Here is a 27,447-nt window from a genome sequence, read left to right as displayed (position 1 = left end):
CGTTCTCCTTCAATAGTGATTTGAGACGAATTCAGAAGGTCGGGCGAGAAGTGAACATAGCGTGTGCCATGGTGTGGGTTAAAACTAGATGATTTAAAAAAACTGCGAGACCTTGTATACGATTTCGGCCCAACATTTTCGAATTTAAATAGTAGGTTGAGATGTTATTTGGCATAGATAGACTACACACACTTACGAGCATTATGACGGTTCGATGTGTATAGAACTCAAATTTTAGAGCTTTTTAGTCGGTCTGGGAGACGTCCTCTTTCATAAGTAGTGGCAGTAGTAGTTGCAAACAAAAGTAAATATAAGAAGAAAAAAATATTTATAATAATTAAACGACAATGGCATGAACCGTCTGTCGATTTATTTTTCTTGCAAAACAATTATCCGTTTTCCGGGTTTTAAAACCACTTAAACTCTTTTATTAAGTAATCTCTGTATCTAAGGCACATTTAATAAAACGCAAAAGTGTATCCCAATGATCATTTCTTCCATTGAGAATCTTAATCAGTTGCGAGTCATTAATTTCCGTAAAAGACTTTTTTATATTCTCTTGGGCAGCGCGTCAGAAAATATGCTATATTTTCAAGCTCGCCTGAATCACACGTTGAGCAAGTTTTATTTTCTGTGGCAAATCTGTTGTTATTTAAAATTACCATGTCAACTCTATCCTTTATTATCCACATGCTTGATTCTAAGTGATATTTTTTAAAATAATCCAGACCTCTTGAACAGGCTATGCCCTTATATATTCTACTAGTAATTAAGGCTTTTTGTATGTACACATTCACCCTTGCCTGGTTGCGGTTTGTTAAGAGCAATTTTGCATCTTCTATCTTCTTCTGACATATAGTCAAAAGACAAAGATCGACAGACAGGCTAATACGGAATACTCTTCCTTTATAAAAATTTTTGACAGATAATATGGCAGCCGATTTTTTTTAGAGTATATAAACAAAATTCTTTGCAAATACTTAAGGAATAGTTCTAAAATAAACAAATGATTTTCTTGCATGCCGATAATAATATAATAATACAATATTTAATAAAACACTGAAAAAACTGATATTTTTAGTTTGTGTGTTATGAAAATTAATGGTTGAGATTAAATATATAATTATTTGTTTTATTCGCAAAACAATTAGAGAGGAGTACCGAACTGCATTTCATATCAGTTTTCCTATTGCAATTCTACCTGAATTGTTAAGAATTTTTCCTCTGGCTATTCGCTTTCTGTTTACTAGCTTTTTACTGTGGAAGTGATTACTACGCGTTTAGCCCCTTTTAACATATACCTTCTCGAACACCGGCTATTAGATAATTATCTTTTAGCGCCAGCTCTATAAACGAATGAGAAAATGAAAATATATTTAGATATTGTTACTACGCCTCTACTGATATTCAGTAAGAAATAAGAACCATTTTCTCGTTAAAAAATACTGTTGGGTAGTGCAAGCATTGTAATACTTGTAGTTATGTATAAAAACATAATCTTAGAAAAATGAAAATATTTATAATACATACGTACACACCTTCATATGTTCATGTTATGTTTTTTCTACATACTCCTATGAAATGTTGGCAACAAACGCCACAAAAAGCCATATCCAAATTGGCAACAAAGTTAATGTTGAAAATTTAATTTGCAATGGCAAAGCATTCGAAAAACTTCGTTGAAAAAATAAAATAGAAAAAATTAACAAAATAATTGCGAAATAAGCCAGTTGGCGTCTAACGGAGACCCACATGCGCCACAACCAAAGAGGGCAAACAATTCGTGAGCTATTCTGTAGTAAATATTTGTGTTGTGATTATTTTGAGTCGCGTGCCACTACACAAACGTAATGCGAAATATCTACTGGATGCGATCATTACTATCAGTGATTTGAACAAAATATACGTTTTTGGGTTCATAACCGCGTACCGGCAACCAATTAATACTTAATCAGATTTGGTACTTAGGGTACATATAATACATTGAGCGATTCCATATCAAGTGAACCAAGTATTTTGGACATTGTCGACATTTTTTTTGGAAATTGGTTTGTTTTTTGACTTGAGTATAAAAAGAAAAGTTTTGGTTTTTTTAGTGAAAAGTACCGTATTTCTGCTTCAGTGTGCCGAGTGCAAAACTTTTTTTTCAGTGGTAGGTAAGCCTTAAAAATTGTGGTAGACTCCAAAAAAATGTGCTAAATTTACATAAAGGGTTTTCCAATAACAGGTGTTATGAATGCATGGATTGCGCTATCGAGAGATAATTTTTTATTTTTTATGCCCGGAATTGGGTGTTATTGATCTCGACAACGTTTATTTTCAACAAGACGGTGCTACGTGTCACACAAGCAACGGTTTATCTTTTACGGGAAAAGTTGCCGGGCCGTGTTATCTCTCGAAGAGTTGATCACAAGTAGCCACCGAGATCTTGTGATTTAACACCTTGTGACTTTTTTCTTTGGGGCCACGTGAAAGAAAAGGTCTACGCCAACAGCACAGGGTCGATTCAAGACCTCAAAGATGGAATTCGTGAGGCTATCGAGGACATAGGGCAGTCACTTCGCAATTCGGTTATGAAAAATTTCATGAAAAAAATTCGTGGTGGTCATTTGCCTGATGTTATTTTCCACTATTAACGGCATACCTACCTCTTTATATTATAATGAAATAAACATCCGATTATTTATATTAAAAAATAGCATTTTCTTTGTATATCAAAATAGGTCCTCTTATAAGAAAACCCTTTATTAAATAGCGCAAAATTAATTCCCTCATCGGAAGATTTATAATTTTTGCAAATATCGTCGTATGTCAATCGTATTTGACACTTATGAACCATGCAGCTGCAATACTCAAACACTCAAGATATGGGTCGCATAAGATTAGGTTAGGTTGAAGCGGTTGCCCACTCTGGGACATACTCAGGCTCGTAGCCCATTACGATTCGGCGTGGGGAACTTGTGCTTATATCTCCTAAAACCAGTGTGTACTTTGTAAAACATGTTGAAGTTATCTAATTTCCACAGTACTGAGCTCTTCCAACTCATTAAAAAATTGTCTACCTGAAATGGTAAATCTACGTCAGAATAGAGTAGGACAGTGACATAGAATGACATAGGAGATCATCTTTTTCTCTTCCTCAGTTAGACAACTTCTACAGAAGTCATGTGTTTGCACGCCCATCCTCTAGACAAATCTGCCTAGTTAGCATTACCCCGTTATAACTGAAATTAGTGCGCTAAGGCTGTGCTTATTTCGGCTTAGCAGAGATTCTGTACGTTGAGCGTTGATAGTGGCCCACAATTGTCGAGGGATTGTGCATGTGGTTTCATTACGCCACCTTTTATTCACTGTACGCCTTAAATATTTTTGTGTACTCATCTGTCAATTTAGTGCCGAGTCTCAGTAGTTCATCGGCTCTGCAGTTATCCTCAATATCACAATGGCCAGGAGCCCATGTTGCCATTAGGTGAAATGACTCAGCCATGTGCGGGATTTCATAGCTACCTTGAAGGTTTTCGATTGCTTTGTAAGGGATTTTATCACCGCCTAGCTATCAGTGAAATGTAGTGGGGCGCGTAAAGGCTCAAAATAATTATTTTTTTATTTAGTACAAAATGTACAACTCTTTTGGGTGTTTGGCCGAGTTGTTCCACAAATGGAGGGACCTACAGTTTTAAGCCGATTCCGAACGGCAGATATTTTTTTATGAGGAGCTCTTTCATGGCAGAAATACACTCGGAGGCTTGCCATTGCCTGCCGAAGGGCGACCGCTATTAGAAAAAACTTTTTCTTCATTTTGGTGTTTCACCGAGATTCGAACCTACTACTGAATGATAGTCACGCACCAACTCACTCGGCTACGGCGGATGATACAAAAAAGATAACTGGATGATTAATTTTGTGCCACCTTGTATAAGTGTTAAAATGCGAAATTTGTAAGTTTCGAGAATGACAGGAAAAAAATGAAATCAAAAAATTTAATTTATTCCCAAAAAAAAATGTTTAAGTATATTCTATCTTAAAAAATTGTTTCAATTTTATTTTTTTAATTGATAAAACAAAATTTAAATTAATTAATTGAAATTAATTAAAATAAGAATTAAAAATTATTTTTTTTTGAACAAAAATTTCATTTATTCCAAAAAAGAAAATTTTAAGTGTTTTCTTTATATAAATTAAATTAATTTTTAATTTAAAAATTAAAAAAACATTTGTTTTTAATGTTAAATATTAGTACTTTTATATATTACTACTTTCACTTTAAAAACTCTAAAATTTTAAAAATGTACAATATATATGTTAATACTATACGACGTATAGTATACGTTAAGTAAATCTCAAAATTTTTGTTTTCCAAATTTTTTCGTTTCCCTTCATATTTTACTCAAGCCAAGAAATAAAACGATTTTCAGAGAAATTTACAACATTGTTCAAAATACTTGGATCACTTGACATGGAACCGCTCATATATAATGTATTCTACGCTGTAGTCAACAAATCTAATCAGTTTAAAATGTGTTTTGTTTTTGTTTTTTTTTTTTTTTTTTTGTTGAATTCACAATGACTTTAGCAATGTAACGCAATATAAGCGCGCGCAATTTCAAATCAGCACCTGCAACGCCTGCGCAATAATGAACAAAATCGTAGTGCCATAACAAGAAAATAACTGCACAAAACCAGCAACCATAGCAAAGAGTTATTTTACAAAAAAAAAGTTGAAATACAAATACACACACGCACATAAAATAACGATATTTTCTGAAGTGAGTGAGTGAAGAAAATCGCCGCACAAAATGGGCAAAAAACCCCAAAAGTGTCCGATGTCGGTATTCGCTTCGATGGCGCTGCTCTGTGCCGCCACTTTTAGTCATGCTACTGCGGCGCCTGCTGATGCAGCCGACGTTAGCACCAGCGCACAATTGGATCCATCATTAAAAAATATCAAATATATCGAAAACAAAGTTATACCAGATGTTAAATCAGTCTTCAATGAACGTCCCAGAGGCGATGGGGTCGATGGGGAAAAGTGGCAGCAGGTGCAACGTTTTATGGAAGACGGCATACCTGTGCTGGAACTCTACGGCTACAAGCCAAAAAGAGGTAAGAATATTAAAATGTTAATGCATTTTTTTTTTTTAATTCTTGAAAAAAAAAAAACAATGGGGTCCGAATAAATTTTTATTTCTAAAATTTTTTTTTATAGAATTGAATTTAGCAAAAGTATCTAAACATCACGCGCAATTTGCTGCAGTAAAATATCGTAGTCATATGTATATATGTAGGTATACTCGTATGTACAGGCTGCGCCACTCCAATCTTGTCAATTGAATTATTAATAAATTTGACAATTCTCATCATCAACTATTTTTTTTTAACCAATTCAGGACACACCAAAATAATATCACTTTCGGTCGTAGCCTACATTTTTTTTCGAACAAGGATCTGCAGCTGTTTGCCAAAAACATGCTGGGCAGAGTCGCTCCATTAAAAATACTTAAGCTTCTGGGTGGGCGAGTGTTGCCGAAAATCCAAATATCCATGAATAGAAAAAATCGGATTGAAGAAGTTGTGCAAAATTTCAGGAGGAATCTCCGGATTTGGGTCTACCGAACTTAATGTTTTTGGTGATTTTTAAAGAGAAATTTTATACTAACAATCTGACTACCTTAAAATATCCCAAACATAGCATTCGAGTCGAAATAGGAACGTTACGGTGAGAAACGCTGCAAATGGAGAAAAATATGCGCAAAAAAATAAATATCCATGATTACACATAGGCTTAAACCAAATCTTTTCGATTGTGCAAATTTATTTGGTGTAATTTAAGGCAGCTCTATTCCAGCGTTGCCAAGATATGTTCATTTATACCAGTTGCTTCATCTATTCGCCATTTGCATACCCTTGGCGAAAAGAAGAGGCTTAAAAAACCCGCACGAATAGTAAAGCTAATAGGCCGGTCACATTTAGTCCTTTGACGTGGAAAACGTACCGTGGTGCCATAATAAAAGTCTTGCCCCATATAAAAAGAACAGATGTTCTTATCGTGAAAGCAAATATTATATTTCGTGTGTATAAATAGATTTTTGTTGGTTGTCAAATATATCATAAAAGTAATGCTTACTGGTGTTGGAGCTGCCGAAATGTAAAATTAGCAGAACGTTATGGCCCACCCACAACCTTAAGCAAACGTCAACATTGATAAACATGAAACAACGGGACGCTTGGAGACTAACGGCAGTCATAACGGGCATCCCTCACAACACACACTATCACAGTTGCAAACAACCGGAGAAAAAGGAAAAAATCTTCCGTTTCCTCTGCGAATGCCCTGCCCTATGGAAGGGCAGAATGTTAACCCTGTACAAACCGGTGTTCGAGAGTCACGAACAACTGTCTGGCTTAGATGTCAACAACCTGATAAGGTTTCTGAACATACTGGATATAGTCATGCTGTAAATAAACAAGTTGGTAGCGAGGATGTAGCAACAAAATGGTGCGGAAGCCCTAGTTGGATTCAGGACTTAAACCAACTGAATTACCACTTAAACTAACCAACCAATGCTTATTGACGCAAAAAAATGGTTTTAATAGATTTTATGGTTGTGGTTGTTGTTTTTGTAGCAGTACACTTAACCCTGTCAGTGTTATGTAGATCAGCGGTCATTTTCGTCTAGCTCATCTAACGGTAGGCCCAGGAAACTTGCTCTTTCGACAGGTTGGGTCCAGAGGGAGAGGGATGTTAGATGAGTGTGTTTGAAGGGGCATGTGAAAAGTGGTTAGTGTCGTGCGGGTTGACTTCACATGCTAGACATACATATGTTTAGTATGTCGAGTCAATTCTTAATAGATAAGAATTTAACCTACTACACTGCCAATTGTGAACCACAACATCGAGATCGGGGCGCACATTCATTTTTCAGGACAACTTGTTTCAGCCTAGCGTTTCGTTCTCTACTCTTTCAAGCTTGTATCGAAAAGATAAGGGCGCATTTGAATTAACTCAATTAATTTAAATTCCTTTTATTTTCTGCATTTACCTATTGCTATTATTATAGATTTCTTAAGCGCCGATTAGTGTCAAAGTTAATGATTTCCACTTACATATTTTTATCGCTTGCGTTTTGTCTCAATTGAGTCTAGGTAAGATCATTGCGGGTTATTTCGTCATGCAGGCTGCGTCACCAGGATCCTCCTGGTCTACTCCTCCGTCCATACAGTTGTGGGTTCCACTTCAAAGCCATCATTAGTATTTCTTGGGCTGGTGCATTCCGGCATGGCGAACGGCACGTATGTGACGCCTCGACTCAAATACACCTAATCTACAGGCCCCGGCACTCGAAGTGTAACCAACTTCATACCGCTCGCGCAACTGATGCCCGTGCATCAGCTGTCTGTTAGTTGGCACAATAGCAGTTCAGAGTACTGTTTACAAGCGCGCGGAAGTATTTCGCCGAGAGTAAACGCGAAAAAAGAAAATCAGTAATGGATTTCAAACGTAAAAGTCTGATTGCATTATATTTGGCTGGGAAATCGCAATCAGCGATTGTTCATGCACCTTAAAGTAAAAAAAGTATTTGTTTATCGCAGCAATACTCGTTACAATGATACTGGTAGAATCGCGAAACGCCATGGAGGAGGTTATCAAAAGACTGCAACGTCACGTGAAATGGTTCAAAAAGTGAAGAAGCGACTTGAGCGAAATCCCCGAGGAAGTGCCAATCAAATAGCGAATGCATTGAAAATATCTGGACGTAGCATCCACTGAATATCCATACTGAAAAATGATCTCAAACTTAAGTCTTACAATGTCGAAAGGGCGCATGATCTCATACCAAAGCAGCAACAAGTCAGACTTGAGAGAGCGAAGAAGTTGCTTCGCTTGACCGAAAGTGGTCAATTTCCGAACATTGTGTTTTCTGGCGAGAAAATTTTTCAAATTGAGCAATTCGTAAACTCCCAAAACGAGAACTCCGTTCATACGAGAATTTAAGTCATCGATTGGCCCCCAGGAGGGAGCACACAACCATAGCTAATGGCTTGGGCCTCTGTAACCGCGAATGGGCGCTCTCCAATCGTTTTCATCGAGCCTGGCGTCAAGGTAAATGCAAATGAAATATTATCGGGAAAGTATTCTGGAGGTCGCTTTGAAGCCGTGGACAGACAAACATTTCGGTGGCAGACCATGGACGTTTCAAGAGGACTCGTCACCATTTCACAAAGCTCGAGTGAATCAAGAGGGACTAAAACACAACGTCCACACAATGGCTCTTCAATTCACCAGACGCGAATCCGATGGATTATTCTCTTAGGGCCATTTCGGAGAGCAATGTCCGAACTAAAAGATTCACCGGCCTCGAGGTGGTGAAAAAAGCCATTGTCCGCGAGTGGGCCAAAATACCTGCAAGTCACAATTGGACAGCTTGCGACTGCTCCATCTCAAGGCCATAACTAAGGCAAAAAAAAGGTGGCCATATCGACCAAAAGTAAATTGATTCTTAATTTTGTTTTATTTGGTTTAATAAAGATCATTACAAAATTTCAATTTTGGAAAATAAAAAAATTTACGTCTAATTTTTAAAACAGTCTTTGCCCGAAAAAAAAAAACTGTTAACAATTTTTAACATTCGCAAACTTTTTATGTCTAGCGGCAGGCTAATCACCTACCCTGTCAGAAATCAAAATACATATATTAACGAAACCAACGCAAGACTGAGTCTTGTCGAGGCTCTATTCTTCGAGTGAATTGAACAAGGAAAAAAAGCATAAAAGCGAATCACATTGTCTGCAATTGAATAGCTAAAATCAACTAACCTAATTTTTTTTTTTGTGCACGTAATGTTATATTTTAGCACACTGTTTGCTCAAACATAAGTATTATACATACTCACTATACATTTTTCCAATTTATTTTGCAGATACTCCATTTACAATAATTGTACCGAAAATCGATGTACGCACCATTGAGAAGACGCGACTCAAGGAGTTCATGCTGGAGCATTTGATACCAGGAAAAGTTTTTGAAAACTTGGCCGATGATGAAGTCTATGGCAATGGAAATGGTCACAAGATTCACCTATATAAAGTTGAGAAGTCGCAAAATAGTTTGTGGCTACTCAATGGATATCTCATTTTATACAAAATGCGCTTGAATGAAAACTTGATGGCAATCGCCATCGATAGCTACCTTGGTGACCGAAAATCGCCCTACTCAAAACGCAACATACAAGAACCGAATAGGTAAAACATCATTCAAAGTAAACGCTTATAAACTCGCAACAAATTCTACTCAAACAAACTAAAAACAAAAACCAAAAACTTAGCACAACTTTTCTCACATTTTTTCTCTTATCCCGCAGTCGATACAATGAACCACAACGCTTGGAGATGCGCAATACCACCACTGCGCATACCAAAATCGAACCCATACTAAAAGAGTCGAAATCCAGCCCACTCATGTCCTTCCTTAACAGCATGAAAAGTGGCACCAAAGTTTTTCAACATTTCCTGTCCAAAAGTAATCTCACACAGATAATGGACGATGGCTCCTACACGATACTCATACCATCCGACAATGCTTTTCAACGGTGGCATCCCATCGACTGGGGCTTCTATCCATTCAGTGTGCATGAATTCACCGAAAGTGTGTTGCGTAACCACTTCCTGCCCACACAACGTCCACTGCGCATGGCCGAAGTGAAGAACATCGACCAGATGACGGTGCGAACGTTGGGCGGTGAGAATGTGGTCTTTCGCGGACATCGTAAGTGCAATTTACTTGGTTGTTTGTTTGTTTGTTTGCTTATTTCCGTTTTTAGTTGGAATTCATTTGGTAAAATGTAAAATGGTTTTTTTTTGCCTTTTTCTCAATTTCAGCCGGTCCAACTGTGAACAATGTATCCATTATGTCCGACTACTCACTGATAAATGGCAATCAAGTGTTCTTGATCTCCGAGGTATTATTTGTGTCGGAAGCTGTGGTTTCAAAACTGCATCAGGTAGAGAGAGATGGTTGCTAATTATTATTTAATGTGTGTTATAATATGTCCATTACTTAATACAGATGCACAAGGACAAAGAAACGCCACCGCTGCTCGCCTTTCCATGGTTTGGTGCTCAGTTTTTGTCGCATTCCTTTTTGGCACTGGAACGTGATCAACGATTTACGCAAATTACAAGGTAATTCCTTAGCTCCACTGATATATTTTTCATTGCCATTTTCAAAATGCTCTTGGCTATTTAGTTGTATATTATAAGGATCTAAAGAGCTTGTGTCTAAATCACATTCGCGAAAAAAGACGTTGTAAACGTAGATTGCTTCAATCGGAGGTTTTTAAATGGGTTGAGCTCTTTGTAACCTCAAATATGTAAAATGCTCTTTAAGATCTGAGCATTAGAATTGAAAAAAACCAATAAATACCATCCCCAACACCTTTCAATCGGAATAAAACTGAATATAAAATTTACTACGCCTTTGTAAGAGTCTATCCGTCGTCGAATTTCTTTTTTATCCCATGATATTTGGCCGAGAACATCAAGTCGCTGCAGATCTCGGCAACTCTCGGGGTTATATACAGTTAGAAGACCGAAAAAACCTAATTTTCTAGAAACTTTTCTGAGAAAACTTTTAAATTTATTGATCTAAAAATTTGTACCCACATTATGTTATCTTTTAACTGTATTTCAAGACTTAGTATTAGTGAAAACATTTATTTGGAAAGGAGCTACAGCTGATCTCCGGGAGCTCCTCTCAAGCAAGACGTTTTGCGGTGACCACTATATCTCTGGATCCAGTAATTAAAAAGCCAAACAGATTTCGTTAAAGTAATGTTAAATTCAGTAATTAATCGAAGAAATAAGCAAAATACATTTTTTTGACAAAAGGGCGGTTTCTCAAAAATAATCGATTTGTGACCAAAATGTCGGCCTTAAATTATTTAAAAATATATATATATATTTATTGGTGGGAAAAAATCTTCGATTAATTATTAAAAAATATATTTAAGAAGCTCGTATTAAAATTTGGGACCAATCGGTTTAGCCATTTTCGAGTAGTGCATGAAAACTGTCAAACTGAGTGGTGAACTGTTTTGTGCAAAAAGAAGAGGATTTAAAAATAATCGTACATAATAATTAAAATAACTCTGAAATGGTATTTTTTGCATTTCAGTGCTTCTGAGCTGTTTCCGCTCATTGAGCCGAAACTTGCCTGAGCATAAAGAAAAACGGACCTTTTATACGCGCTATCTCTTAAATTGTGGCCTAACTGAGACAGCCATTTGATGTGAAGCTAATTTTTACAATTAATCGTAAGGTTCTAGCCACCGAACTATAGAAAATGTTGCTAATAGCGGCAGCCCCTCGGTAGACAAGGGTAAGCCTTCGAGTGTATTTCTGCTATGAAAAAAGCTCCTCATACAAAAATCATTTGCCGTTCTGAGGCCGCATAAAATTATAGGTCCCTACACGCTGTAGAGAAGCTCAGAATACACCTATTAACTGATATACGATTCAGAACATATACAATTGTTTTCAAGAATAGAATATAAAAAAAAATTATAAGATCCTGCAAGGCAAGAACTTTCTTTGACTGACTGAAATCAAAATTTGGAAAATGTTCCAAAAATTCTTCCGTGGGTGATCAAATCTCAACACACACATATGTTATTATACTAACCATTTGGATAAGAGTACCACCTTGATCAAAAGGTTCCGGAACAACCGCCAGGTGATGCTCTAAGTCAACTGATTTGAGTTCGGTTTTTTGTTAGGTTGCCACTTCTGCGAAAAAAATTCCTACCAAAATTGTATCGTCATTGCTAACTACAACGGTATACGGACTATTATATTGGAGTCATGAGACGTTTGCGTGAAGCAGTGCGCCAAAAAATAATGGATTTGTGGGAGAACAACTCGTGAATTTTGCACTATGAGAAGGCACCGCCGCGCAGTGTCATCATTATCCATCAATTTTTGACCAAGAACGAAACGAATGCCATCCAACAACAGCCATCGAATTCACCTGATATGGCTCCCTGCGATTTTCTGATTGTTTTCTGATTGATCTCATCAACAAACCACTACCACCACTTCGGTGTTTTAACAGACAAAAGGAAGTAATGGAACAATCGAAGACGACCCGGATGGCTATACCGAAAATGTAGCTCTAGAAATGTTTCGAAAGCTGAATTAAACGTTGGAGTTGATGGGGAGTACTTTGAAGGCGATAATATCACTTTTGAGGAATAAACTTTTATTTGGAATTTTCTGAATATATTCCGGGAACTTTTTGATCAAGGTGGTGTGTTAAAAGGGTTGCAAAATTGCATGCATGCATTATATTTTTCTTATTTGCCCTAAAATCATGAACCATAATACATCGGCAATATTGGAATTAAATAAATTAAATTAAATGGGTCAGATGGAGGAGGGAACCTCTGCGTAGAATTATTATTAGCTCAAGATAGACTTATCCCTAGAGGTTTTAAGTTAATAAGCGTAAGAAAGAAATAGAGACGTAAATAGGCTATAACACATTTCATATATTCCAGCTTTCTGAGCACTTACAGGCACGCAATAAGTATTCGTACCGCTAATAGCAGAGGGGTTATAAACTTTGACGCTGCTTTCACTTAGTAACAACAGAATAATATTCCTATTATGCAGAGCATATTTACGGAATCTTTTATAATTTTTACAGTTATTTAGTCTTAAAATTTTAATTGGCAATGACTTGGGTTGGTTGGTTTAAGGGTGACCCCGCATCGGAGTGCCACATAGACCGCAAGTTGGGTCCGTTGTGTTGCCCTAGAGCTCATTATTTTGAATGATTTTCCCACCTAACCGAGATTTTTATTGTAGATTTTGGTCAAAGATATTAATTCGTTTCGAGAATTTGATGAGAGATTCGATTTTCAGGTTCGAGAGTACTGAAAGATTGTCAATTGTTGGAGAGCCAAGAAGAGCGAGTCGACTTCTGGCTAGACCGGGACAACTGCACAGCAAATGTCTGCTCGATACTTCCTCATCTTCATCCTCGCAGTATCTGCACAGGTCGTTTTGAGGAACCCCGAGCCGACGTGCGTGAGTGCCCAAAAGGCAGTGGCCGGTGATGAGAGATATTATATGCCTTAGTTCGTGTTTCGAAAGAGTTATAAGGGTTTTTGTTTGTTTCAGATTGTAGGATGGCCAGATTTGTCTGGTCGTAACGCAAGTAGTTTCCACTCGCCACCTCCGATCAGCAATGCTGTGAAATTCTCGATCAATGAGCAATTTACATGTTGAGAGCGGAATGTGGATTGTGGGTAAGTTACTAACATTTGATTGCGCAGCTCCAGCTCTTGCGAGCTCATCAGCTTTGCAGTTACCTTCGAATCCACTGTTACCCGGTATCCAGATAACTTGGACGGAATTCTGAACACTTATCTCGTTAAGAGATAAGAGACAGGATCGAACCACAACGGCCGCTTGACTGTCGGTGAAGAAGCGGATATCCTCTAGTGATATTCTATTTTCTAAGAGAGTTTTCGCAGCATACCAGATAGCGCATACTTCCGCTTGGAATACGCTACAGTAGTCGGGTAATCTAAATGATACATTGATGTGAGGGGAATTGGAAAAGATTCCAAATCCCACTTTGCCGTCTTGTTTTGAACCATCTGTATATATAATCCGAGGGCCATCGATTTCGGTTAGATTTGTCTTCCATTCTTCCCTAGTTGGGAGTGAACAGGAGAATAGCAAGGGTGGTGATGGAAGACTTACATGATAGTCTATGTCGGACGAGATAACAGTGTTCCTGTTCAGTATGGCCAAATGGCCAAGATACTTATTCCATTTCGATATAGCATTGCGTGTCGCTGCTTTCGCTGCAATCGCTTTGCCAGCCAGATCGATAGGGAACAAGTGAAGCAACGTGTTTAGAGCCTTAGTAGGTGTTGCACTTAAGCATCCTGTTATCAGAAGGCAGGCTGTTCTTTGAACTCGATCAATTGTGGCTGCTCTACACCGTTTTTCGAGTGCTGTCCACCATACAACCACACCGTAGAAGAGTATCGGTTTGATGATCGAGGTATATATCCAATAAATGATCCGAGGTGAAAAACCCCAGGTTTTGCCTATAGCTTTCTTACAAGTATAAAGAGCTATGAAAGCTTTTTTACATCTGTTTTCGATGTTCAATTTCCAACTCAACTTCCTATCTAGAATAACTCCTAGATATTTAGCTGAATCAGATAGGAGTAATGATTCCCCTTTTAAAGTTATTGTTTGCAGTGGAGGAGATTGTTGTTTCCTACTGAAGAGAACAAGATCTGTCTTTTCTGGATTCGCATTTAGTCCGCATTCGGTGCACCATTTTGACAGAATATTGATTGAGCGTTGCATGAGCTCAGTGAGGGTATTCAGGTGTTTGCCTGACACGCAGAGAGCAATATCATCTGCATAGGCTACAACCTTGCAGCCTGCTTTTTCGAGATTTCGAAGCAAACTGTTTACAGCGAGATTCCAGAGAAGGGGTGAAAGTACTCCGCCTTGAGGAGTGCCTTTGACGGCGTACATTCTCATGCGGCTTAACCCAAGCTCTGAAGTGATTCTTCTGTTTTGGAGCATTTGTTCGATCATCTTTCGGATGGAGTAATTAATACCCAATTTGGCAATTTCAGACAAAATAGCGTTGGGTTCAATATTATTAAAAGCACCTTCTATGTCCATAAATGCGACAACAGAGTACTCCTTATTGTGAAGGGAAGTTTCCACTGTTTGCACCAGTGAATGAAGTGCCGTTTCAGTCGATTTCCCTTTAGTGTAGGCATGTTGTGCCTCAGATATCAACTTAGTATCAAGTTGGGTTTTGATTTGCTCATCTAAGACTTTTTCAAAAGCCTTTAAGCAAAAAGAGGTTAGGCTAATGGGCCTGAAGTCGTTTGGTTTGCAGTGTGAAGGCTTCCCCGTTTTCGGAATGAATATTATATACCTTCGATTTCTTCCAAATTGTCGGAAGGTAAGAGAGATTTAAACACTTGTTAAAGATCCTTGTTAACCAAGGCAGTAGAACTCCCAGTCCTTCTTGAAGTTCTGCTGGAATGATGTTGTCAGGACCTGGTGATTTCAATTTTTTAAAACTTAGTATTGCTGTAGCAATGACTTAACCAAATAAACTTTTTGCTTGTTTCCTCAATTACACTTTGCGCTACGTTTCTTTTCTATTACAGATATTTGAACAATGCCGAAATAGCACCACATGTTTCCGGCGCTAATTACACATTCTTTGTGCCAGAGGATAGAGCTTTTGAACGACTTGGTTTTGATAGGCTCTCCGATGATGTCATGGTATGCAGTCTTCCAAGAATCAGTTGCATAATTTTTCAAAATATTTTTATTAATTTTTTTATTTATCCTAAAAGGCCTCACCACGCGGCATCAAAATGCTGCTGAATCACTTTGTGCGCGGACGTCTGTACGATCGTGATCTGCGGGACAACGAGGTATTCGAAACTATTGGTGGCGGCCATATTAAAATCACACGCAATCCGGGAAGCAATGCAACCAGCGTTAATAACGCCAAGATTACCGAACACGAAGTATTCGTCTACAATTTGGGAACAATGTTCTACATCGATGATATACTCTATGCACATCTGCTGCGTGAATATGTTTCAAAGTCGACAAAAACGAGATCAGACCCCAATGGTAGTGGCGGCGGTGGTGGACGTGAGTGTTTGTGCACTAAAGTGTCTAGTGATGCGCCTTTTTTAGGTTCTTTGTTTTTCGATATCTTCTTTTCAGAGCGAAATGGCGATTACATTATTGGCGATCAGGATGACGAATTCGATGATGAGATTATAACGCCGAAGGCACTACCCGTCCAGATTTATGAACTTCCACAATAGATGCTAACAGCAGTGAATTAAAACTATTTGCATTGGTTGATTGCATTCATACATACATGCATACATATGGAATAGGCCAGAAATACGTAGTAGTTGAGATTATATTTTCGAAAGGCAAATATGATTAGATAAATATTACTTGTGTAAATGTGGTCCAAGCGAGCAGGCAGAGAACCACGGCAATGTCATTGTGTGTATAGATTGATTTACATTTTGTTAATTCTATGCTATTGTTCGAACATATTTTAATATAAGTTTGTAAATTTTTGATTCTAATTCTTTGAAAACAAAGAGAGAAAAAAGAAAACACGGCGGAGAGAGAAAAAAGAAAGTAAATGAAGAGTGAAATTATAAAGTATACTGCAAATATTGAAATAAGCAAGCGAAAACCATATCAAGTATATGAAAAATAATTTGAGAATAAAAACTTATATGCAATTTCAAACATTAAATTAGAAAATTTCCCAAAACAATGTTAAATAGAATTAAAAATCTATGAGCTGGATATAAAGAAATTCTTTTGGTAGTTGTGAGATCTTTTCTTGTGCTTCGCATTAGTGATTTAATGGATTTCTCTATGGTATATTAATAGTATGTCTTAGCATACAGCACATGTTATATAACTAAAATAGTAGTACTTTAATTGTAACGAGGAAGGAGTCAAAGTAAAACAAAAAAATCTGAAAATAACTTTAGAAAAACAACTTTAACATATCGTCATATATATAAACGTATACAAAACACAAAACAGTAAAATTAAAAATGATAAAAATAAAGAAAAATACTCCACAACTCGATTATGTAATATCTCAAAGAAAAAAGTGCTGGCAATGTGGAAGGAACAACTAAAAATGTGCGGCGGATGGCATCTCTAATTGTGACATGAATTTATAACTGTAGCAATATTAAGTAAACAATTTTATATAAACACGAAATTCGATAGTTTGTTAATAATAAAACAAAACAATAAAATAAAAATAAATAATACAAAACCTACAAATGTATTGACTCAATCAGTGGAACCAAATCTATACTAATTAATAATTTGAAAGCCTTTTTTTCGGTTCGCAAAACTCGAGAATAGCTGTACCAAGGCGAATATACAAGGTCCGGCACTCGAAGTCATAGATAATAAGATGGGAAACTTTTTCATTTTGAGAGAGAGCGCGCCCATGAGGACGTTTCAAAACTTGGCAGCACTCACACATTATGGGATTTTGAACAGCTGATAGGCGAAATGGCAGACTGCCAAAAGAAACGCGCCAAAAATAACTGACGAAAACAGTTCGTTTTTGCTTAATGGAGAAATAACGTATTGAAATGTTTATAACTGTGGTACAAAAAAAAAGTTGCAAAAAAACTTTGGATCGGACATGGTGAGGGTTCTAGCTTATGAAAAACTGAAAAGAATGATATGTATTAAATTTTGAATACACCCTCAAAATCTCGTTTTAGAGCCAAAAAAACCGTTTTTAGGCACATTCATGTACAAAATACATCGTATCTTTGTCATTTTTTTACGAAATTAAATTTTTTTTTTTCATTTTCCAGCTAAAAGCTTAACCTTTCCAACCGTGGAAGAATTTTTTTATTATCTTTTGAATTCATGGAGATAGAGACCAAAAACTTTCAAAAAATTTGATTTTTTTACTTATTTTTCAACTTTAAGACTAGTTGGTAGCTTTCATTTTATATAAAACATCTATTTTCTCTTACTACATCAAAAATGTAATATATTTAATTTTGCTTTTAATGACCCCTAATTCAAAAGAATTCCTTAGAAATTATCCAAGGAATTGCGTTTATAAGATTATAGTCACTTTACTAGTTTTACAAGTAATGTGATATTTTTTCTATTCTTACTTCCTCGTATTTTTTTTTTTGCATTTTATGCACTTTTCTATACTTTTTCCACAAAATTATCAGTGTGTAGAGTTTAATAATATAATATGTTTATCTGATACTATAGAATAATAATAAATTTTCCCTCAATCTTATTGAGGGAAATGCATTGAGGGAATCTCTGTTTTTTCATACTTATTCGGTGCTCGACTATCCCACTCACAAAAATAGTATAGATTTTTGGTATATCCATCTTGTCAACGGCTACTGGCACAGGTTTTGTTACGGTCAGAACATCAGCATATTTTATATTACAACGTGTTTTGTAATGGTGACCAGTAACATTTGTTTGGCAAAAATAGCAATCTTCTTCTTTATGATAAGTTTGATTTTTCCATATCATTGGACTCAAAAGTTGTAGATGATTGTTATTCTTTTTTGATTTTGCTAGTTTTAATTTTGAAGAACAAGCCACACAAATATACTCTGGTTCATACCATTTACTAGTTACGTATGCGCGGTTAAAAATTTCATTATACACTAGAACCATTGCTTTATTGTTTTCAAATTTTAAACGATGCTTCTTATCTATAAACCAGCCGCAAATGTAGCAAAAGCTATTTCAATTTTCGCAAATCATTTCTGATCACACGTTTTTTGTATCTTTAGCACATAAACGACATGACAGTTCCGTTTTATTGATTGATGAAGGAGTCCTATGCTACAATGGAGAAAATACTTCAAATGATAAAATATAATGAGCATAAGTGGCGAATTGTTGCAGATTTAAAAGTTTTAACAATTTTGTTCGGCATGCAAGAAGGATATACCAAAAATCTATACTATTTTTGTGAGTGGGATAGTCGAGCACCGAATAAGTATGAAAAAACAGAGATTCCCTCAATGCATTTCCCTCAATAAGATGGAGGGAAAATTTATTATTATTCTATAGTATCAGATAAACATATTATTAAACTCTACACACTGATAATTTTGTGGAAAAAGTATAGAAAAGTGCATAAAATGCAAAAAAAAATACGAGGAAGTAAGAATAGAAAAAATATCACATTACTTGTAAAATTAGTAAAGTGACTATAATCTTATAAACGCAATTCCTTGGATAATTTCTAAGGAATTCTTTTGAATTAGGGGTCATTAAAAGCAAAATTAAATACACTTTTGATGTAGTAAGAGAAAATAGATGTTTTATATAAAATGAAAGCTACCAACTAGTCTTAAAGTTGAAAAATAAGTAAAAAAATCAAATTTTTTGAAAGTTTTTGGTCTCTATCTCCATGAATTCAAAAGATAATAAAAAAATTCTTTCACGGTTGGAAAGCTTAAGCTTTTAGGTGGAAAATGAAAAAAAACTTTTTTAATTTCGTCAAAAAATGACAAAGATACGATGTATTTTGTACATGAATATGCCTAAAAACGGTTTTTTGGCTCTAAAACGAGATTTTGAGGGTGTATTCAAAATTTAATACATACCATTCTTTTCAGTTTTTCATAAGCTACAACCCTCACCATGTCCGATTCAAAGTTTTTTTGCAACTTTTTTTTTGTACCACAGTGTTATTTGTTTTAAAATTAATTCAATTGAAATGTAATAATTTGAATTGATGTGAGTTTGTAGAATCCAAAGCTCGTTATATCCTTTTCGACTTCTACTTTTAATTAGTCTTATGTACATAATGTAATTTTATTGAAAACTGTGTGTTGGTTTATGTAAATTTGTATATACGTAAATATTCTATGGTTGAAAAGCGTAGGTAAGGGAATTGAAAGGTAAGGTAATCTGCTTTAACTTATTCTGTTCGTTGTTTGAGAATTCTTTTTTTTTTTTTTGTTACCCACTTTCTGTGTTATATTAAAAAATCGCAATATGTCAAGTTTTTACTTATAACTTATGTTTTTCGGTTTCATTACTTTATTATTATTACATTACTTTTGAATATCAGTTTTAAATAATTTCATTAACATATAAATTTTTAAATTTTTTGGTTATTTATGTACATATTTCATACGGACTGTGCTTATTTTTAGTATATGTAGGTGTATACGGGTGATATAAGGCTATTGGGCAACCGCACACTAAATACTAACCTCAATGGTGGTATGGAAACTAAAAACTCCCAATTGTTTTTCAAAAAATACCCAATTCATGTTTCTACCGGTATGGCAATATTGGCAAATGTTATAAAAAATGCACATTTTTCAGCGCTCTCACGAGAAAAAGAGTTTCCCATCTAGTCTTCTATGCTCGAAGTGTAACCAACTTCAAACCGCTCGTTGGCACAATAGCAGTTCAGAGTACTGTTTACAAGTGCGCGAAAGCATTTTGCCGAGAGTAAACGCGAAAAAAGAAAATCAGTAATGGATTTCAAACGTAAAAGTCTGATTGCATTACATTTGACTGGGAAATAACAACCAGCGATTGTTCGTGCACCTTAAAGTAAAAAAAGTATTTGTTAATCGCAGCATTACTTGTTACAATGATACTGGTAGAATCGCGAAACGCCATGGAGGTGGTTATCAAAAGACTGCAACGTCACGTGAAATGGTTTAAAAAGTGAAGAAGCGACTTAAGTGAAATCCCCGACGAAGTGCCAATCAAATGGCGAAAGAACTGAAAATATCTGAACATGGCATCCGCCGCATACTGAAAAATGTTCTCAAAGTCAAGCCTTACAATATACAAAAAGCGCATGATGTCACACCAAAACAGCAACAATTCAGACTTGAGAGAGCGAAGAAGTTGCTTCGCTTGGCCGAAAGTGGTCAATTTCCGAACATTGTGTTTTCTGACGAGAAAATTTTTCAAATTGAGCAATTCGTAAACTCCCAAAACGAGAACTCCGTTCATATGAGAATTTGGCCCCCAGGAGGCAGCACCCACCACTGGTAATGGCTTAGGCGCTGTAACCGCAGATGGGCCCTCTCCAATGATTTTCATCGAGCCTGACGTCAAGGTAAATGCAAATGAAATATTATCGGAAAAGTAGTCGGGAGGTCGCTTTGAGCCGGTGGGCAGACAAACATTTCGGTGGCGGACCATGGACGTTTCAAGAGGACTCGGCACTGTCTTACAAAGCTCGGGTGAACCAAGGATGGCTAATAGACAACGTTCCGAACTTCATAACGTCCACAAAATAACTGCAAGTCACATGCGGGCAGCTTACGATTCGTTTCTGGACCATCTCAAGGCCATAGTCAAGGCAAAAGGTGATAATATCGAGCAAAAGTAAATTGATTCTTAATTTTGTATTATTTTTTCACATTCTTTACTTTGAATTGAATAAAAGTATTTTTCCAAACTAAATTTATGGCCTTTTTAATTGGTTTCACGTCCGGTGACACCAACCTGGTGTTATTTGTATCCCATTTATTATTTGCGGTGACTTCAACGTGGTGCTGTGCTTATACATATGTCAAATATTATACAATATAGGTATGATGTGTTCAAAAAATATATGCAAAAAAATAACGGCAAACATTTTTGTAGACCTAGCTCCCCTGAAGGTGGATGTTTAGTTTCCTGAAGTAAATGGCCATTCACAAAGTTCTTTTGTGCAGTTTTTGAAAATGTTGTCCTTGCTTGAGCTATTCTGGTAGGGTGGACCCCTACCCCGTGAGCACGACCTGAGCTTCCAAACATCTGAACACAGACTACACATATGAATTTCTTTTAGATACTTTTTATCTTATTTTCTTTCTCCTTTTTCATTTTATTCTTCTTTATTTTATGTGTTTTATTTATTTATTAAGAAAGTTATAACTATAAGTAATTATTCCACTTATAAACTAGAGCACTGGCTACTACGTCCTGCGCTATTATTTTATTTTATTTTACTTTAAGCCATTTTGTTTTATTACAATTTATTTTATTTGATCTCAATTTACTTTATTTTATTTTATTATTTAAATTATTATTTAATTAATAACAATATTTATCATCCGGTTAATTATCAAAAGTGATATCAATCAGCTGTAATGCCACTATTGTGAATGGTACTCCTTCGAAGAAGCAACTGTTTGTTTATGAGAGATAGTGATTAGCAAATTTTGAAGCGTTTTAAACCATATGAAATAAGGATGCCTCACGGCCATTCGCATAATCATGGACAGGACTGTGGCCACGAAGCCACCGACATAGACCATGCCTTGGAAATGGGAATCGAATATTCGCTATTTAAAAAAATCGATTTGGACAATTTGGAGTGTTTGAATGAGGAAAGCGAAGGTACCGGCAAGAAAGTATTTAAGGCTTATGAAAATCGGCTGGACCACACAGAGGTAAGCTTATCATTAACCACCAAGTGTCAAATAATAGTATAAGGCTAATTCCCGATCGGTTATAAATACTATAATGAATTGTAGTACGTGCAAAGCGATGTGGATGAGGAGTTGTTGTTCAACATACCATTTACCGGCAATATCAAGCTGAAGGGCATCATTATAGTGGGCGCTAATGACAACACACATCCAAACAAAGTAAGGCTGTAAGTAATCTGTAACTTAAATGTTTTAGAATGAGGGTTGCGAATTTGATTTTTTCAATAGCTTCAAAAATCGGCCTAAAATGACATTCGACGATGCACGTATCAAAGCCGATCAGGAATTTGAATTGTCAAGAGATGTGCGAGGAGAAATTGAGTATTCGCCAAAGTAAGTAAAATTAAATTATAATTACACATAACCCTGTTGAGAGTTATGTAGATCACCGGTCGCCTTTGTCTAGCTCATCTAACGGTAGGTCCAGGAAACTTGCTGTTTCGACAGTTTGGGTCCAGAGGGAGTGAAGTGTTAGATGAGTGGTTTTGATAGGACATGTGAAAAGGTGGTTAGTGTCGTGTAAAGTGCCTTCACATGCTGGACATACTATGTTTAGTATGTCGGGGTCAATTCTCAATAACTAGGAACTTAACCTGCTTCAGTATCCTGAATGTAATTGTGCCAAGGTTACGCGAACTCTCGGGGAACTAAAGTTCTTCGTCTGCTACGGGTGGTGGTTGGACTTCGATAACGGCATTCAAGGGTCGGGAGCTTAAGAAGGTGGTAAATGTCTCCCGATGAATGCCGTTTTTTGGTCTGTCTGTACACTATCCGATCCAGTAATTGTCGATCTGTTTTGCCCTGGATCTCGTCGGCGGAATTGAGCGTAATACCTGGGAGGCGACTCCGGTTCAAGCGTGTCTGGTGAAACCTACGGTAGCAACCTATCAGAAACTGCTTGCTGAGCAGTTTGTTGTGCTCTTTCACAGGGAGCATCTGAGCCTCGTCATGTAGGTGTCCGGAGGCGTCCCGTCGCTGTCTGAATGGCAGTGTTTTGGGTAGGTTTGAAGCTTCGTCCACTGGCGGTCATTAATGTGCGCTTAAATATGAAAATGAAATTTTGTATTGGTCAATCGTAGGCATCTCAATGAACAGAGAAATTACGGACTTAATATTATACCAAAACTATAAAAAGCAGCTCTACTCATTCTTACAGTCGGATCTACGTACTGGATTGACTCAAATTTCATCCCATCAATGACTGTTAGCAATCTAACAATTTTTTGACCGTTGAACCTTACCACTACTTGTCTACTATTCATCTAATGACCCTCTCCCTATGGTCCGACCCCGTTTAGTTGTCGGAAACATTTTCTCCATACATGTACGAGCGGCCAGATATAAATCCGGGCCGTTCCAGTAACGTAGAACCGACTGTCATGGGAACGTGAATATCTTTAATGACATCTAACGGTAGGTCAGGAAACATACTGTTTTGACGGCATAGGTTAAGGTAGAGAAGCGTTAGATGATAATTTTTATGATTTATGAGTGCGCTGTTGACAATTTTAGCTAATAAATTTTAAGCGACCCAGTGAATATGCGCAATCCCATGAAGATCGAAAAAAGTGATATAAACCTATTTTTATCAACTTCATAGTAAGCCATTTTCGTATATTTAATGTTATGAACCGTCCGTTGGACACCTTTTTTTTAAACCTCCAGTTGAGCACCCGGGTCTGGCCTTTATTCGTCCTATTCGAGGGTCCTTTTTAAAAGGTTATATCCATATATGGATAGAAAATTAAATTTTAGGCAGCTACCTGGAAGTTCAAGTAGAAATATGTTAAATGCACGTCTAAAGTCGGAAAGACCAGACCCAGGTGGCCAACGGAGGCTTAAAACCAATGTGCGCATGTATTTGTAAAAAAACAACAACAACCGCCTTCTGTATTTTCCAGAGTGGTTACTTTCTCATCAGTCCACCATTTATCGTTACATTTTCCTTCTAATTTCGGTGATGATTCAACACGTATCTACTATATCGGTAAGCATCTAAAAACATATCCACTGCACATACTTCCTACACACTTATGTTATTACTCACACAGGTCTGCGTGGCGAGTTCAGTGAGGCGCATTACCATGGAGTGACAATATGCACTTATGAAGCGCGTCCAAATGTCAGCGACCATAAAACTGATGCATACGATTCGGTGAATCGCACAATACAATAATAAAGTGATTTAATTTTACCTCAAAAGAGTTGAAAACTAACTAATATGTTGCAATTTTTGATACGAATCATAATTTAAAAGAATATAAAAGAAAGAAATACGAGTACATGAAATATTGTTAAGCTGCAAGCAGGCGTACTATGAAAAATAAACATAATGAAATTTTTAAATTACCATTAAAACACAGATGAAATGTGAATAAAAGTCAATTAGAATTTTGTGAAATTCTTCGTTAATATTTTTAATAATTTTATTTTTTAAGATAATCTATTCACTATTTTTCATTATCATTATTATCTTATTTTGTTGTTCGCTTACACAATGGGGTTTTCGAATCACGTGTTTTTTATTAATTTTTAGTTATTATTACTTATTTGAGTGTATGCCGTTCTATACTCTTTCGTGTAAACATACTTCAATTTGTTCTAATTTTGTTTTTTTTAATGTATGTAATTTTGCTCTTTTTATTGATCCGAAATGTTTTTGCTGATTATTATTATTACTTAGCATGTTTCTGAGTAAATTTTTGCATACAACTGTTTTATTATTTTTATTTAATTTTTAATTTTAATATTTCTTTTACTATGTGTACGCTAATGGCTGGTCACCATTTGCCTCGCACACTTCTGGTTTTTCTTATACGTGTAAGTACAAACAGCATAACTATGTATGTATGTATGTATAAATGTACTAGTATGTATGTTATTTTATTAGTTATGTGTGTGTTAGGCATATGGATTCGTAGGATTCGGCAAAGTCGAAAATATTTTTTTTCTTTTTGTATTTATCTTTATTTAAAATTCAGTAATTTTTTATTATTAATTTACTAATATGTGTGTATGTAGTATATGAATATTTAAGCGCCTACATACATACATGTACGAGTATGTATAATATATAGTACATATACATATGTATGTATATTTATATGTTGCACGCGTACGCATACCATATACAAATATGTAAGTATGTTTGTGGACTTGGCGGTGTGCGTAAGCGTGTATATGCAAATTTTTACTGTACAGAAATTTAATATTTACATTATTTTAAATATATTTATATGTATAAATGTATGCTTTCCTCCTTTTTTTTGTTTCATTTTTTTTATTTTGCTTTAATATTATGTATGTATGTATATTTTATTCCAAAACACTGATTTGGATGTACTTGTGTTTTCACTATTTTCCCCTTTTATGTATGTAAGTATATATTGTAAATCGCATCTTTGAATGTGAATGTGTTGCATGTAGCAAGTGTATATGTATTATTTTTGTATTTTAAAGAATTTTTCTGAATTATAGTTGGATGGCGGTGCAAAAGTCATACAAATTTTGATGTGTTTCGATATATTTCAGACTTTGATTAAAAAAAAAAAATTAAGAAAAAATTAAAAAAAATCTAAAGTTATTATGCCTATTTCCAAAAATAATTGATTTCGATTTTATTTACATTTATTTTATTTTTATGAATTTAAACATGACTTTATTTATGTTTTATGTGGACTTATAAACCATAAAATGCGATATCCACATAAATATTTGAAGTAAGTAAATAGGTGAAATATTTTGTAAAAAAACATGAAATTATTACGTATTTATTTATTTGAATTAAACTTGTTGCGCCATTAATTGTTAGCTGTTAACTTAACAAAAATGGATGTCGAAGTGCAAACCTCCAATAAATCTAAAACTTTAGCAAACAATTTAATAAATTCTTTTGCATCATTCGATGGAATAAGCCGCGAACAAAAACTACCTCTTATCACCAAGAGCGGAATAATTCGCAATAAATTATTTTTCTGTTAAAGGAAAGTAAATAATTTTGGTAATCCTGTAAATCGCGCATTTCGAGCGGTGATGCAAAGGGGTTTACCATAAATAAGTTCTGCTATTATTGCACTGAATCGCAAAAAAAAATTCCCAAAAAATCCAATTTAAAAATAAAAAAAAATTGAATTTTATAGGAGTAGCATATTTTCAAGCGCACCGCTGATTCGTGAAATATATGGCTCATTTTTTTAATTATTCAATTTACATATTGCAATTAAGGTGAAAAATAGTTTTTTCTTGCTAAAAAGCATGATACTAAGTTCGCGTTTCACGTGAATGGCTGTCAAAATCCATGCAAATTGCATTGTAGTGAAATTTTGTATGTATCAAAATAGTACTCACTTAACGCCATGAAATGAGTACACGCAGCATGCCAGCAATATGACGCCAGCAACATTGTTTCACACCAATTCGGTTGCGAATGAAGTGCGCCCGAGTTCAAATACTCCGAACACATGGCATTTTTAAGCGAAACATCTTCGCAAAAGGTGTAAGTAAATCTTCTTTATATTTTTTTTCTTTTTTGTGTCAATATAAAATGTATTCTGGAGCGATGCTTATCAATTTCACACTTGTTGCTAGCAACATCAATCAATGTTTCTTGATTCTTGAAATCAATGTTGCTTGATGCTGCAATCAATGTTGCATGATGTTGCTAGCAACATTTTACGGCAAGCCAAATGCGTGCTGCTGGCGACATTTCACGGCTGTGAAATTTGTTCTAGCCTTTAAATCAAAGTACAAAAAATGAATCAATGCAATTAGTTGAGCCTTAACACAAATTTTGTAATAAAAAATATAAAAAAATTAAAAACAAACTCAATGTACGAAAATATGTGAGAGTACATGTGAGAGAGACTTTTATGATTTTCTTACATTTGGAGTTGTTGATTAATTAATTTGCGTAGGTTATTTAAAAATATTGTATTTCTAAATTGTTTGTGATACTTGTTTTATTTTTTTATTTTTCAATATTTAATACACATACATATACAAGCTTCTAAAATTGGGAAGTGATTGGTGATGCATTAAATGGTAGGCGATTTTGTAAAATTTGTATTAGGGTTTTGTATTTAATAAATTTGTGCTTCCTTTTTACGATTAGGATTTTTATTTGCATCCACATTAGCTCAAATGAATAGTTTGCAGTAGATCAGAGATATTTTAAAGAACATATATCGCTAAGGAGAAGAATAAGCAAGATTTGTTAAAAGAGTGGAAAGCTATTTTTATTTATAATTTTTTCATTTTTGTTTTTTTTCATTTTGAACGATTGCTCGAATCTTGTTATTTTATTTAGTATAATACAAAAACAACAATAAGTAATAAATATTGCTATCAACATTATTTATTTATATTGTCCAAAAATGTAGAG

At 35.5% G+C, this 27,447-nt stretch overlaps 2 protein-coding genes across 9 annotated transcripts in view; both read left to right on the top strand.

Annotated features, from left to right (window-relative positions):
• LOC129247577 (uncharacterized) overlaps nucleotides 1-16,890 on the top strand; it is a 34,554-nt gene extending 17,664 nt beyond the window's left edge. For 6 of the 8 annotated variants that reach the window (XM_054886755.1, XM_054886754.1, XM_054886753.1 and 3 more), the window contains exons 2-8: nucleotides 4,574-5,103; nucleotides 8,919-9,240; nucleotides 9,360-9,763; nucleotides 9,877-9,998; nucleotides 10,064-10,179; nucleotides 15,213-15,330; nucleotides 15,405-16,890. In XM_054886755.1, the coding sequence (XP_054742730.1) occupies nucleotides 4,797-5,103; nucleotides 8,919-9,240; nucleotides 9,360-9,763; nucleotides 9,877-9,998; nucleotides 10,064-10,179; nucleotides 15,213-15,330; nucleotides 15,405-15,890 (1,875 nt within the window). In that variant the 5' untranslated portion in view covers nucleotides 4,574-4,796 and the 3' untranslated portion in view covers nucleotides 15,891-16,890. The remainder of the gene's footprint in view (nucleotides 1-4,573; nucleotides 5,104-8,918; nucleotides 9,241-9,359; nucleotides 9,764-9,876; nucleotides 9,999-10,063; nucleotides 10,180-15,212; nucleotides 15,331-15,404) is intronic. The other 2 variants (XM_054886756.1, XM_054886757.1) reach the window with 2 other exon arrangements.
• Nucleotides 16,891-21,763: 4,873 nt separating this feature from the next.
• LOC129247623 (PITH domain-containing protein GA19395) lies at nucleotides 21,764-24,468 on the top strand. Its single transcript, XM_054886813.1, has 5 exons — nucleotides 21,764-22,028; nucleotides 22,113-22,234; nucleotides 22,296-22,400; nucleotides 23,969-24,054; nucleotides 24,119-24,468. The coding sequence occupies exons 1-5, from the start codon at nucleotides 21,828-21,830 to the stop codon at nucleotides 24,241-24,243; spliced, it is 639 nt and encodes a 212-aa protein (XP_054742788.1). The 5' UTR covers nucleotides 21,764-21,827; the 3' UTR covers nucleotides 24,244-24,468.
• Nucleotides 24,469-27,447: the final 2,979 nt, after the last annotated feature.

The sequence above is a fragment of the Anastrepha obliqua genome, chromosome 5 (assembly GCF_027943255.1).
Source record: "Anastrepha obliqua isolate idAnaObli1 chromosome 5, idAnaObli1_1.0, whole genome shotgun sequence".
NCBI classification, from domain to species: domain Eukaryota; kingdom Metazoa; phylum Arthropoda; class Insecta; order Diptera; family Tephritidae; genus Anastrepha; species Anastrepha obliqua.
Note: the sequence above shows the minus strand (reverse complement) of the source record. Positions and strands in the feature narration are given on the sequence as shown.